General features: G+C 39.3%; 2 protein-coding genes across 9 annotated transcripts in view; one reads left to right on the forward strand and one right to left on the reverse strand.

Moving 5' to 3' along the window:
- The window catches only part of MRPL13 (mitochondrial ribosomal protein L13), a 41,834-nt gene extending 29,833 nt beyond the window's left edge, over positions 1 to 12,001 (forward strand). Inside the window, exon 7 of the mRNA XM_030011632.2 lies at positions 7,207 to 12,001. Coding sequence (XP_029867492.1) covers positions 7,207 to 7,231 — 25 coding nt within the window. The 3' untranslated portion in view covers positions 7,232 to 12,001. The remainder of the gene's footprint in view (positions 1 to 7,206) is intronic.
- Positions 11,914 to 13,643, reverse strand: part of COL14A1 (collagen type XIV alpha 1 chain) — a 135,443-nt gene continuing 133,713 nt past the window's right edge. For 3 of the 8 annotated variants that reach the window (XM_030011627.1, XM_041123025.1, XM_030011621.2), the window contains one exon: positions 11,914 to 12,848. In XM_030011627.1, coding sequence (XP_029867487.1) covers positions 12,523 to 12,848 — 326 coding nt within the window. In that variant the 3' untranslated portion in view covers positions 11,914 to 12,522. Of the gene's footprint in view, positions 13,414 to 13,643 lie in introns of all 8 variants that reach the window. The other 5 variants (XM_030011622.1, XM_030011623.1, XR_003923002.1 and 2 more) reach the window with 4 other exon arrangements.

Here is a 13,643-nt window from a genome sequence, read left to right on the forward strand (position 1 = left end):
TAGTTAGCAGTCATGAATACATGCTTCAAGCACACAAATGACTGTAGTAACTCCGTGAAATCTGGCTTTGTATAACTTCTTTTGAAATGCTTCGGACAATGCAACGTAACAACAAAACTATTCTGAGTAGAGGTTGTTTAAGGAGAGATGACTATCCAGGTTTTTTGAGGTTGAAAGAAGATAAGGTCATGTCATCAAATGCTATTTTATCAGCAACATGTGGTTGAAAAAACTAGGCTGGTGTGTAACTTCTTTTGGAAGAAGAAGGAAGAGCAATGTCTATTATAAATTATATTGTTATAGCTAATCCCAATGCATTTAGAGGTTCTAAGAAACAGAATAATTTGGGTTAAAATATGTATTTTTGAAGAAGTATTCTGAGCTATTAAAAATGAAAAGAAAATATTTTTTTAAAGGATTGTCTGAAAATAAAAATGCTGTAAAGTGTTGTAAAATAACTTCTTTACATATAAAATAGTGTCGTGTATTACTCTAGAGCCTTAACCTTATTATTTCTTTGAGGTAAGTAAGGCTATTTTTCATCTGTCTGCTGTAAGGACTGTATTACAAGGTGTTCTCTTGCTTGCCTAGAAATAAGGCGGTGAAGTTGGCTTATATATTTTTGAAATCAAGATAGTTGCAGTATAACACAAACTGGTGGTTACTTAGATTTGGCCTTCACAGAGTAACACACACACACCCCCACCCCCCACCCCCCTTATTTTATTTTATTTTTTCTGAGGCTGTTTTACCTCCACAAAACATTGCTAGGCAAGGGGAAACATCTTTGCTGGAATGTGCTGACAAGAATTTAATAAAGATGGAACTGTGCAGCAAGTCTGTTCAGAGTTGATGGAAATAAATATTCACTCCAGGAGTTGAAAATTGAACACATTTAACTTTTGGAAAGGGTCTCTGTTCTGTCCACTTTGACAGGAAAAATACCCTAGGAAGAGCACATTTCACATCATACTGAAAAAGAATATTAAATATTATGGGGAGAGGGTGGTCCCATCATAGTTGCAACTATGCAAGTAAGTCTTTTTGTACTGTTAGTTTCTGTTTGCCATGTGAGATATTCAGCGGCTGAGGTCATAGCTTCATGAGCATTTCTTCTGGCAAAAAGGCTGTTTTTTAAGTATCATCCATCACTTTTCCTGCCTTTCCATTCTGCTTGTGTAGCAACAGAATAAAGGGAATCAGGGAACTGACCTAGGTTGAAGATAACCTTGTTTTATGCAGCTGCACAAGGTGGTGTGTGTTAGAATTGGTGGGGGTTGTTAGGGAAGCTGCTTAAGTTATTCTTCTTCTAACATGTTTGATCACCAAACTTCAGTATTAAGTTAGCACAGGTAGTTTAAGCTCCATTTGGAATAAATAAAATGGTTCTTTCCTTAAAGTACTCTGGGGAAGCCCTGCCTTTCTTTGCTGATTTTAGAGATGACTTGAAGAGACTTTGCTCCGTAGGCTAAAGCTTGCCATCGTGAATTCTGTCTTGAGTGTCTGTGCAGATTTCACACAGTTACAGTTTTGTCTGAAAAGCAGTTCTAACTGTGTCATTGTATTACTGTAGACCAGTTGGTTGGAAAGGACCTCTGGAGGTCATCTGGTCCAACCCCTTGGCTCAACTAGGGCCACCTAGAGACAGTTGCCCAGGACCGTGTCCTGACAGCTTTTGAATATTTCCAAGGATGGAGACTTCACAACCTTTCTGGGTAGCCTCCTCCAGTGCTTGGTTACCCTCACGTTAAAAAAGTGTTTCCTGATGCTCAGACGGTATGTCCCGTGTTTCAGTTTGTGCCCGTCACCTCTGGTCCTGTCACTGGCCTCCACTGAAAAGAGTTTGGCTCTGTCCTCTTTGCGTCTTCCCTTCAAGTATGTATATACTTTGATGAGATCCCTCTGAGCCTTCTGTTCTCCAGCCGGAATAGTCACAGCTCTCTCAGCCTGTCCTCATACGTGAGGTACTCCAGTCCCATAATCATCTTTGTGGCCCTTCATTGGACTCTCTAGTATGTCCATGTCTCTCTTGTACTGGGGAACCCAGCACTGGACACAGTACTCCCGGTGTGGCCTCACCAGCACTGAGTAGAGGGGAAATATCACCTCCCTCGACCTGCTGGCAATCCTTTGCCTAATGCAGCCCAGGATACCACATGCCTTCTTTGTAGCAAGGGGACATCGCTGGCTCATGTTCAACTTGGTGTCCACCAAGACTCCTGAAACCTTTGTAGGTGAGTGGTATCTGAAGCATCTGCACATCTCAATTAGCCCCTCCAACTAATCTTTTGAGTTTGTTAATATATCTGAATGGCTCTAATTTTGAGAAAGAATAAGTCAGTTTTGTGTATCAGTGAGATTTTACAAACTGCTCTGATTTTTTAATCACTAAAAATAACTTGGATGTATAGGGTGTCTTCAGAATCCCTTAAGTATAGCTAGCACATTATTTCTGAGAGTTTAATTAACTGTTGCATTTGATCCTTAATTCCACCAACATTTTGCATATTCTGTTGAGTGTTGTAGATCCAACCTTTACATTTTGTTCACAAGTGGACGTTTTATCCTTTATACTCAGTGTACAGTTAGCTCATGATTTTCATTACATTCAAATAAGTGGTATGAAAAGAGTATCCAGATTCACAAAGCCTTATAATAAGGATGTTCAGGTCCTTTATCTTTAGAATATGAAACAAACTTCTCTTAATTTTATAAACCAGTTGTCCTGTTCCTCTGCTCTGCTGAGCATGTAATTCTGCAGGCTGCCTATAGAGTCTTCACGGGCCACAGGTAGTTCACAGATCCAGAACATGGTTTAGTGGGCATGGTTGATGGTTGGACTCGATGATCTTGAAGGTCTTTTCCAACCTAAATGATTCTACGATTCTATGATGCCTTTCTTGGAGATCACTCTATTTGCACACTAGCATGCTGAAAATAGTTTGTAGTAGTGAGCCAGGCAGAACTGGCTTCCCACCATTTTCCTCTTAATATTTTATTCAGAATCTGTAGATATCGTGAATAAGTTATAAAGTGGCAGATCAGGAATTTGAACTTTTGTTTTCTAATCTTGACATCTTTTTGAGAGAGTGATGTAATACATTAAAGGATTTTTCAGTGAAGATTGTCTTTATTATCTCACTTTCCATTTTTCATTTAATACCAACAGTTCAGTCTTGTTCATCTGCCTTCAGTTCTGTTTTCTTTTACACTTTGAATAACTTGTTTCCTGAGTAAATGCAATCAAAGTTTTATTGTGCTTTCTACAGAATCATAAAGTGGTGATGTCGCAGGACCGCAGTATTTTTAACTGTGATTTATAATACGGCATATGCAACAGTAGTATTACTGTTATCAGTGATGGAGCTTCTTTCACGTGGGAGTTATGGTGGAGGCTAGGAAGACACAAACTGTAGGTGCATGTAGCTGTGATTTTTGATGTTTTAAGGAGGCATTTGGCTTATTTTGTTACATAATGGAACTTAGTTTCAGAAATGTTTTTTTTAAATACATGCACATTCATTCCTGATGTTGTACTGTTTCTCTGTATTGTAGACTGGATTAACACTTGCTGAAATTATTTACCATTAACAGCTGTCACTGATCAAGAGATAAGAATAGCAATTATTTTCAAAATTAAGGCAAGTTCAAGGCTATTTAGAAATTTGAGATATCTGAGTAGAAAAGCGTTGTAGAGTATTGGTTTGCAAAGAGGTATATGTGTGAGAGAAATCAGATTATAAAATAGTCTGAACCAGACCTGCTGCGCCTCTAGAGGAAATCTTAGCCCGTGTTCTATGGTTTAGTTTGACCTTAGTCTTATTTGTTGAAGTGGGGTACGGAACAAAAAAGTTACCATTTCCCTGTAAATAGGAAAACTCTCTTGGTCCATTTGATTTCTTCAGCATTCAAGAGTGTAGGGCTGGCATCCCTATCAAAAGATAATGCTTATGTGGAATACCTTAGTTCTGCAGAGTTTTGGGAAGCACTACCAGTTACAGTGGGGACAACTAAGAACCTTTTGTTTTCCATAGCAAAAAATCATCCTATGAACTGCACATATGTTCAGGTTTACCTATTTTGTAAGGTTCAGTGACTGTGGATTGTCAGAATTTTACATCAACTGTATTCCTCTTCTGATAGCTGTGAGTATGGAAAGAAGTTGGGAGAACTTAAGAGATTTTAAATCTGTAATCAGAGTTTAGGACCAGCTCTTCAGTTTCTTTTACTCAATGGTAAAGTATTTGTTAAGAGAGAGAAGCACTGAGAGACATAGCATAAATGGTTGTTAATTTAATTTGCTGAGTATTTTGCGTAGAATTCACTGGACTGTGTCTTAATGCTTTTTATATGCAGTATAAAATGCTAGTGGGACAAATATTTTTTTTACGTGTTTTGGTGGCAGACATCTGCTGCACAGACTAATGTTGCATATTTTCAGTGAACCCATAATACTTTGCCTTTCAGCATAGATTTCAGAGATGCTAGCTCCCACATTCTGCCTCCTATTTCCCCTTGTCTTGGAGCCTGCTGTCAATATACAGCAAAATTTTTTTTCCCAAGAATGTTACCTTTTTTTAAAAAAAAAAAAAAAGAAGCAGCAGCTATGTGAAGTCTTGCCTTTGGGTGAATTTCTGAGGAGATATCATTTCCTTTGTTCCAAATGCATAATCTCAGTGCTTTGCTGAGGAAGGGCAAAAGCGCTGCCATCGAAGAACACTCTTGCATGGATTTATGTCATTTATCAATGAGCAGTTATCCATTGGTGTTCACAAGTAGTTCATAATTCTCTCTGAGTAGACAAGGGTTTTGTGGGTTCATATTCTTCGTCTGACAAAATATTTATAACACTTTTGCCAAAGGCAGTGTTTTTCAAGGCTTAGCTTTCCTAGTGCCAAGGACTCTTTAAAAGCAGGTATTGTGGCCTCCAAGAGCCAAGTACTAGTAGGCATAAAAGCCCACTGTGGCAATAGAAAAGGCTTTAAGAACTTTTGTATTTGTTCACACAAGTGTTTCAGTGTAGAAAATCCTGCTGTTAAGCTTCATTAACTTTGTAAGACTGCAAACTAAGAGTCCAATGTTTTATGCATTTAACTTTTAAGACAATGAGCATTAAGGTTGAAATGCAGATAAAAAGCAAGAAAAAAAAAAAAAATTGGATTTTTACTCCAGAACAAAGTACTGTGAGACCCCTAGCTCTGCAGCACTCCAACATAACACTAGATTGACGTTTTAAATGTGCTGTTTGAAGAAAAATGCAAAATCCTTTGAGCAATGTGCAAGAGGATGAATTGGCCTTTAAAAAAAGAGTAATAGCTATAAGCTGCAAGACAATGACGTCTTTACCATGCCGCATCTCTAAAATCCTTTGACACTGGTCCACCTGTCTAGGATGGATGCAGTGATAAAACTTCTAAGTCACTGCTGAGAATTTTTCAAAATCCCGCTCTCTTAATACACCACAAACAGTGTAATATAATGAAATATATATTCTGGTATGCAGAGATGAGATCTGAGTTATAAAATGTGGAATATGTCCAAGTGCTGAAATCCAGGATTCTAGGAAATACGACTTGTCTTTCCAGCACATACTTGCCATCAAATGTTGCGTATGTTCAAGTCCAACATTAAGCAAGTATGTAAACAATGGATATGGTGCTTACAGCAGTTCTTTCATGCACAAAAGATACAAGTCCAAATGTTAATACAGAATACGCCATTTAAATGGAAAACAAAGAGGCTTTATGATTCCTTACAGTATGAACACTAGCTTGTCTTTATAGTTGTTCTTTAAAATTCATATAATCATCAAATTTTATATGATACACTTGAAATAGGACAGCCTGAATTCGAGAGTTGCTTTCACATAAGAACCTACAGGCTCGTACAAGAATTGCATGAATGACTTCACTGTGCAGTGCTATTGGTTGAAAAATGCTAGATCTGCAACATACAATTTTAGTGACTAATACTAGGTTTCTGTATGGCATCTCTGCAGCCATCTAAACTCTCTGTCTCCAAAGTAAGCTCCCTGTTTCCATTGCTATCTGCTTTTAATAATTTGCACTGATGAACGAAATTAATGATAAAATTTACCACTGTTGTAAATTTAACTTGGTTTACTGTTGTGGATTGCAGCTTTTCCTGTATTCCAGGCTGGTTTTGTTCGACTTCACAGCAAATCCACTGACCCTGTATCCAATTACATGTTTACAAAACCTTTGTTATTAGATCTCTTGTTCAATTCTAGTGAGACACAGTTCACATTACCTGTTTTGATTGGTATATGAGAGAAGCAATCAGAAGAGTCAAGAATAAAGGGCTGCTGTATTTATAACAGGTTGTATTGTCACAGGCACTGTGTTTGTGTGTGGGTGCAGTGTGCTGTGCAGAGCAGCCCTTTCATGCTGTGCACACGCGGTGTGCATCCCGGGCCCATCAGAGACCATCGGCCTGCACTGTTTGTTTTCTTAGAAGTGACTGGGCAGAGCCCTGACTTCTCTCCAGGACCTGTTAGGGATGTAGACTTGCATCTAGACTTCAGACTTAGCATTCTTCTAAAAATCATGATCTGGTCTGAACCTTGTAGGTTCAGGGAGAACGTGGTTTCTGTAGCCGGTGGATGTGTGGCAGGCAGAGGTAGTGACATATGCTTGAATAGGAAGTTGCAGAGGATTACAAAGAGCAGTCTGTTGTCTGAGTGCTTTCCACATTTGTTATCCAAGCAGAAAGGATTGCAGACCCTTTTAAGATTCAAAGTAGGTTTTTCTTTAAATCATCGGGTTTAATTACTGTAGTGGTGTTGTGGTGGACTATGCTGTTAACTTAAAACCTGCCATCTTATGCATGAATTATTCATTTTTTTTAAAGTGGAGACAAATTAATACTAGTGTTTAAAGTCATTGTGAGACTGCATTCAGTTAAAGATGCTTTTTGTTTTGCTTAGGAAAGTAGGAGTGGCTCGTAAGAAACACCTTGACCAACTAGTCCTGGTGTCTGTAAATTCTTAGAGGTCTTAGTAAACTTCTTTGATTTGTTCTGTCTTTTTTACGTAATCCAGAAAATACTCTTCTTTAGCACAAAACCTTCAAGCACCAGAATAAGGAAATAAAAGTAGATATGGCTGTTACTGCATCCTTAAAGCAAAGCCACTGTAGGTCCCATACATTTCTTAAAGTGCATTTTTTTTTTTTTTTTTTCCCCCAGACCTAAAGATTTTCGAAGGAAGTAATAACAATAAAAGAAGAAGAAGTGCCATCAGGAATGTCTCTCCTCCTTGAAAAAAAATTCTAACATGGAAGCATCTGTGCATTTCAGTCAACCCTTCTATACAGAATGTTTTTGACGAGTGTTAGCAAAATTTATTTGGAAAGATTATAAAAATTACTGTATTTGAAACAGCTAAGAATAGATATTATATTGTTAATACCACCTGTACTCTGTGTTGTATGATCTGGTATTTGTTAATTACATTTGTTTTAATACTATCATTAAAGAATTGATACATTTTTAATGATTATTTACATCTCATGGAAACAGTACATTGTTTACTGAAATGAAGTATCTCACTCTGAAAGTTGCAGCACTTGAATTCCGTGCCGTAAGAGCAGCGAATGATTATGGTGACAGAGCTCCCACGAATGGCACGCTGTCAGTAAATGACTGGTGAAACAGGTAATCCATCCTTACACAGCTTGATGAATGAGGGGATGCCAGCCTTAGTTCAGAAAAAGGGAATTGTTCGTGTAGAATTCATTCTTTCTTTGAGGGATGGAAAAAAGCCAGTGGCTTGAGCTGTTTATTACTTCTGTAATAGATTGTGGGGTTCTTCTGAAAGCCTTTTCTAGAACGTGGAGTGTATATACCATAAAAAATGAATGGGGAGGTTTTGCTGAATGCATGTCTATGCAGGCCTGCAGTTCCCTTACCTTTTTAGGTGAATATACCCACTGAAGTTACTGTGGTGGTGGTAAGCAAAATGAAACTTATTCCAGAGCCAAATGACATTAGAAAAACACAACTCTTCAGAGAAAGCAGTGCAGGTACCAAATACATGTGCATGCATACTGTAGTCCTGTTAGAAGAAAAATATTATTAGAAGATGCATCTTGGAGGAATGAGGAGGTGGTGAGATTTTTATTGGTCATTTTTTATGTCCTGTGGGAGTTTATCTCGCAGTCTTCAGCTACCTTCCAGAAAGAGTTTTTCTGCACAACATGCTTTGCCTATAGTTTAACCTGTTCCTTATGACCAAAGAAGTACTTGGTCACTGACCACAATTTTTCTTCCTGAAGCTTTGGCTGTCTTTTGATATGGAATGCCACGTTGTGTGCGTGGAACACTGAAAATGAAGCCAAGGTTTATGCTTACAGAGGGCCCGTTTGCTACAGGGAGGAAGATCACCGCATTTTACAGCATCTGGAGTTTCTTGGATGCTGGAAGAGTAACGTTTCGGTTCCAGCAGAACTTGCTGCTGGAATACTGCAGAGCAGCAGGGACAGCATGAATTTCGGAGGTGATACTGTCTGTTAGGTTGCATCCAAACAGCAAACCGTGTTGGCGGGAAAGGTGTACCTCCAGGAGCTGCGTAATGAATGTAGGCAAGTAATGAACAGAATGAGGACTACTTTTTTTTAATAATGTTTAGTCTGCTCTGCACTTAAATTTCTAGTGTGCTGAATGACAACATCAAGGTTGACTCTTCTCTACATGCTAGCTGCTGAATGGTATTAAATATATTCCTAATACTATTTCATTCTCGATATGGAGATGTTACATGATTGTCAACAGGAGAGTTGATATCCATAGCGTTCTGTCTGCCTAAGAAAGTAGACGAGCAGAACACCGCTCCATCTAGGCACAGCTTTTGAAGATGGCACATTTTGGACTCGCAGTGCTCTTGACCAACTAAAACACCTGTTTGGGGCTGTGCAGTGTATTTTCTTAAGTGGCTCTTCCTCTATAGGAGTAGGTCTGCTGGCAACCCAACACAGTACAGATTTTGTTAAAGAGCTTACTGAAATAACAGACAGTAAAGGCAGATCATAGGGAGAGACTCTTCCTTTTTTCCCCTTCCTAAGCCAAAATCTGATTTTGATTCAAGTCACAGGAACACGCCTTCCTTACTTAAAGAATGTATTAAAGAATGAAGCAGGAACATTTTTATTATGAAAACCAAATGAGGAAACTGAACTTAAGTGTTGAATGATGCAAAATAAGTCTTAAAAATTATTTTGCTTCTGCAATTTACTTCCCTGAAGTTCATTATTGCTTTTCTGCACAGAACACCCTCAAGCCAAAGCTGTTGTGTAAGTAAATGAAGCACCTGTTGTTTTCTGTATAGTAGAAGATGCCAATATGTTATCTATCTGCCAAATTTTACAATGTTTGGTGAGGAAAATTTGTGTTTTCTATATCTGTTATACAAGTATTATATAGGAAGAAAAACATTGTTTTATTTATAATCATATTTCATTATATGAAATAATGGTTTGGTATCGGACACTTCTTTGGCATTCGGATGGGCTTATCCCAGGAAATGTTCCCATCCTGTGAATGTGCAGACTTCATTTCCAAGTCAGTAACCACATTTAGTTAACTAGTAAAGGTATTTTTAAAAGCAATAGGTTAAAGTAAATGTTCTTTTTTGTGGAAGGACAAGGTACATACATACACTTCACTGGTAAGATCTGGGTGGCACGAGCAGTTCATCATGTGCTAAATACTTCACTGTCAGCAACTTAAGTTTCTTAGGCAGTCTGGAAAAATAGGAGATGCTCCTGATTATTCAGAGACTGAATTTTGGAGAAAATGTTGACCATATGCATCTGTGTCTTACTTTTTTTGGTGAACATACAAATCCTGAATAACATTTTTATAAATTGGTAGTGCTCACCAGTTACTTTTTATTACCAAGGTATGCCCAGCAAGCGAACATACGACCAATGATACATGAAGCATTCTGGTTAGCGGAGCGCCAGTAAATGTCATTATGAAGTTAAAGCAAATTAACTACTGCAATTACAGTTTGTGCTTTAGTATATAAAATTAAGTTATAAAATTGTAATGAGTATGCCTACTTTATTACCCCCAGGTAATCTCTTCATTTGTTTGGTTCACTGCACGTACATCCCGTAGGCGCGAGGGGGGAGATGGTTGCGTTGGCAGCCGGTCAGGTGCGTGTCCCTCGGGCCGGGGACCCCACGGGCTGGGGGCAGCCGGGTTCCCGTGGGCAGAAGGGTGCAGTGCTGCTTCCAGCTGCTGCCCCAGCCCAGGTTACTGGGGTGACTGGTGCAGGAGCTGTTGGAGGGGCACAATGTAGGTGACACCGACTGCGCGACACAGGCACGCTCGGGGGTTTGGCCAGGCTGTTACCATCCATTTCAAATATGGCGCAAATAACACCAATTGCCTTTATTTTTAAGAGTTTGACTCTGTGCTGTCTTCCCTACATGCCTGGTTTTGCCTTACCACTCTTCCTCATCCCACAGGAACTTGAGATTTGATATAGCGTTGCTTGATGACCAGTCTGGGGTGCAAATTAATTATGAACTGTAACATAAGGGTCAAAGTCTTTCTGAGACAACACAGGCGGATTGCTTGAATGCCGATTTTCCATCAGTGACCTTCTCAGAGTCACTTCCACGGGACCTACAAGTCAGCACGTCACAGCCGGGGGGGATGGGACTCTAGAAGGTGTCAGTACAATACAACACGTAGGTGGGAGAGTGCCAGCTGGGGCGGGGGGCAGAGAGTTGGGTGTTCACAGCCAAGTGCAACCAGGGAAATTAATCGTGATGCAGGCATAACCTGTGCTTAATTTTAGTAATATCTCTCTGAATGTCAGCTGTGTGTGCGAGGCTGTGCCACCTACACATGTGCACACGCAGCCGTGCTCATTCGGTGCCTCAGTATTCTGTAAACTGGAGTTAAGCTGCTTAACAATAAAGTCCCTAAGTTATGTTAGACTTTTCTACCTTCTACTTTAAATGCAAGTCTAGGTAAGGAAATGACTATTCAACTCACATTTGTATCAACTTTTCTCACTTTTCTCCAATAAAGTGGTGGGAGCTAGGGGTGAGAGAAATAATGGGAAAACAGGAACACAGCATAGGAAGATATGCAGCCACAGAGCCAGAACTTGCCCTGCGATAGTGGGTGTCAGTCACATGTACAAATGGTTTATGTTATTAATGAGGTTGAATTCTAGGGCAGATAGATAATTTGGGGTTAGACAGCAAAGGTACCTGTTTGTATTCTTCCTGGTGAGCTAAGAGAGCAGCTGGCAGTGGCCAGAAGCAAAAGCTAATGGGTCTTTCCTTACGGAGCACGGACGGACCAAACCCAGTCAGGGGCAAGCAGGAGCACAGCCCTGGGATCCACAGGCCGTCCTCTCTCCGTGTCTTTATAGGGCTGGACTAAAAGTGTTCCAAACCTATGACTTAAAAATGTTCATACATTGGAGCTTCTACTTTAAATCCTTCTTTGATGCTTGTTCTCCACAGTGCTGTTCAAAACTGTTTACTGAGTCACTTTTTATAATTTACCTGGTTTGTTCTGACATCATTAATTGCATTGTGCCCCTCAAGCGGTTGGGTTGGGGTTTTCCTTCCTTTTGTCATCAGCTGATTCAAGTTGCCTTTGCGACTATACCTGCCGGGCTTTTGACTTTGGCATGTCAATATATGCCCGTAGATGGTATGACCACCTCATCTCATAGTTATTCTCTCCACTTGTTTATATATAAGTTTAAAAGTAAGGCTAAATATTGTTTATACTAACTGCCTATGTCCTTTAAAATAAAACTGTTGCTGAGAAGTGTTGAAAAAGGAAAACATATTTTCTTCTCTTTACATTCTGTCCCCCAAAGATTGATACAATTGTTCCAAGTTAAAAAATCAATCAAATACAGAATTAACGTATAAAAGCTTGCCACTTTTATTTGCATATGAAACAGAAATGAAAGAGGTTCACAATAAATTATCAGTGTGCTCCCACGGAACATTCTTGTGTATTTATATAATGCGGGTTAAAAAAAATATTCCATTAACATAAGACTTTTTTGCAAAAGGGTAATAAGCTGGGTTCAAGGAAACCTGATTATGCATTGTTCTCCAGTGAATTTAGTCAGGTTACTCTGCTAGTAAAGCAATTCATCCAAAACTAACAGAACATAATCAACTGGAAAAACATGGATAACAAAAGATTAACTTTTCTGAATGGTTCCACGTACACCAACTAGCCGGATGCAGTTTTTTAGATACAGTTTGAATAGTGTGTGGAACAGTACTCCAGAGAAAGATCTACAAGTGACCTTTCATCATCATCTAGCACCAACCCACTAACATACTAAGTTTCTGGCATGCAAGATAATAGCATTATTTGTTGTGTCAACTGGTCATGTACATTTGTTTTTTTTCTCCTTTAACATAAGAGCCTGTAAACATCTTCCGTGACAGGTTAGGCACCTGGACAAAAGGCCAAACACAGATGCACATAAAATATTTCCCTTTTTTAAGCAGTTCACTGAGAGGGTTTTTTTCCATTCGCCCTTTTGCGTACTGGAGTCTTGACGCTCCTTTTGGCTATCTTCCTTGTGAAGCGACTAATTCCTGGGGATCTCAGTTCAACGGCTTCCATCTCTTCTCGAACGGGAGTAAACTCTGGTTGAGCAAGATGAGGTGATGGATAGGAGGACTGGGAGTATGGGGATGGTAAGGGGTAGGACCCATGAACTACGTACGGCTGTTGCTCACCATCATAAAGGTCCTCAGGGTCATAGATTTGGTAGGAGTTATGTGGCAACTGCACTACTGGGATGTCTTGATCAGTTGGCTCACCGTATCCACCTTAACCCACCACCACCAAGAGTATTCATACGGTTAACACAGGAGAAGGGGAGTAGAAAATTAAAGCACTCATTAGGAAATTGACATTTCATATATAGATATATTTATATATAATGTGTGTGAGTATATATATATAATCTTTAAATACACATCTTTTATTCACATAAAGGAACAGTGAAAACATGTAACAAAATTAATAAGCTGGAGCAATTGGAAACCCACCAACAGACAGCCAAGTTAGTTGGAAACCACCACCACAATTTGTCAAATGTCCGGTTGTAATACTGTACTTATTATACACTGCACAATCTGCCTGCTTTAGCTTATTCCAATTATGGTCTAGAATACACGATTAACAGGCAAAAATGGGTCAGGCAATAATTTTTAGCAGTGCAAGGAAGCTAAGTGCATATACAGCAGCTAGTAAGTTCATTAGTGGTAGTCAATATCGTTGATGGAAAGCACAGAGCAGTTCAGCATCCATCTCTGACCTTCAGCCAAATGAGACCTGAACCAGAATGAGCCTTTCACCTTCGGGATTGGTAGCCATTGTAAGGGATTGGGCCTTAAAACAGGAAATGAACAACGGGGAGGGGAAGTGAGGAGAAAAGGATAGGAAGAGACGACAACAAAAACATTCAGGTAAGTAAAACATACAAATCAGCCCACGGGCAGATTAAACCGTAAACATCAAACAAATATGCCTTATGTGTAACATTTGTAGTAACTACTGTTTTACTAATAAATTTCAATTTTAGGTTGGGCGACGTAATTGGTGACTGTGTTAACCTCCTC

Source organism: Aquila chrysaetos, chromosome 4 (assembly GCF_900496995.4).
Source record: "Aquila chrysaetos chrysaetos chromosome 4, bAquChr1.4, whole genome shotgun sequence".
In the NCBI taxonomy this organism is placed as follows: Eukaryota; Metazoa; Chordata; class Aves; order Accipitriformes; family Accipitridae; genus Aquila; species Aquila chrysaetos.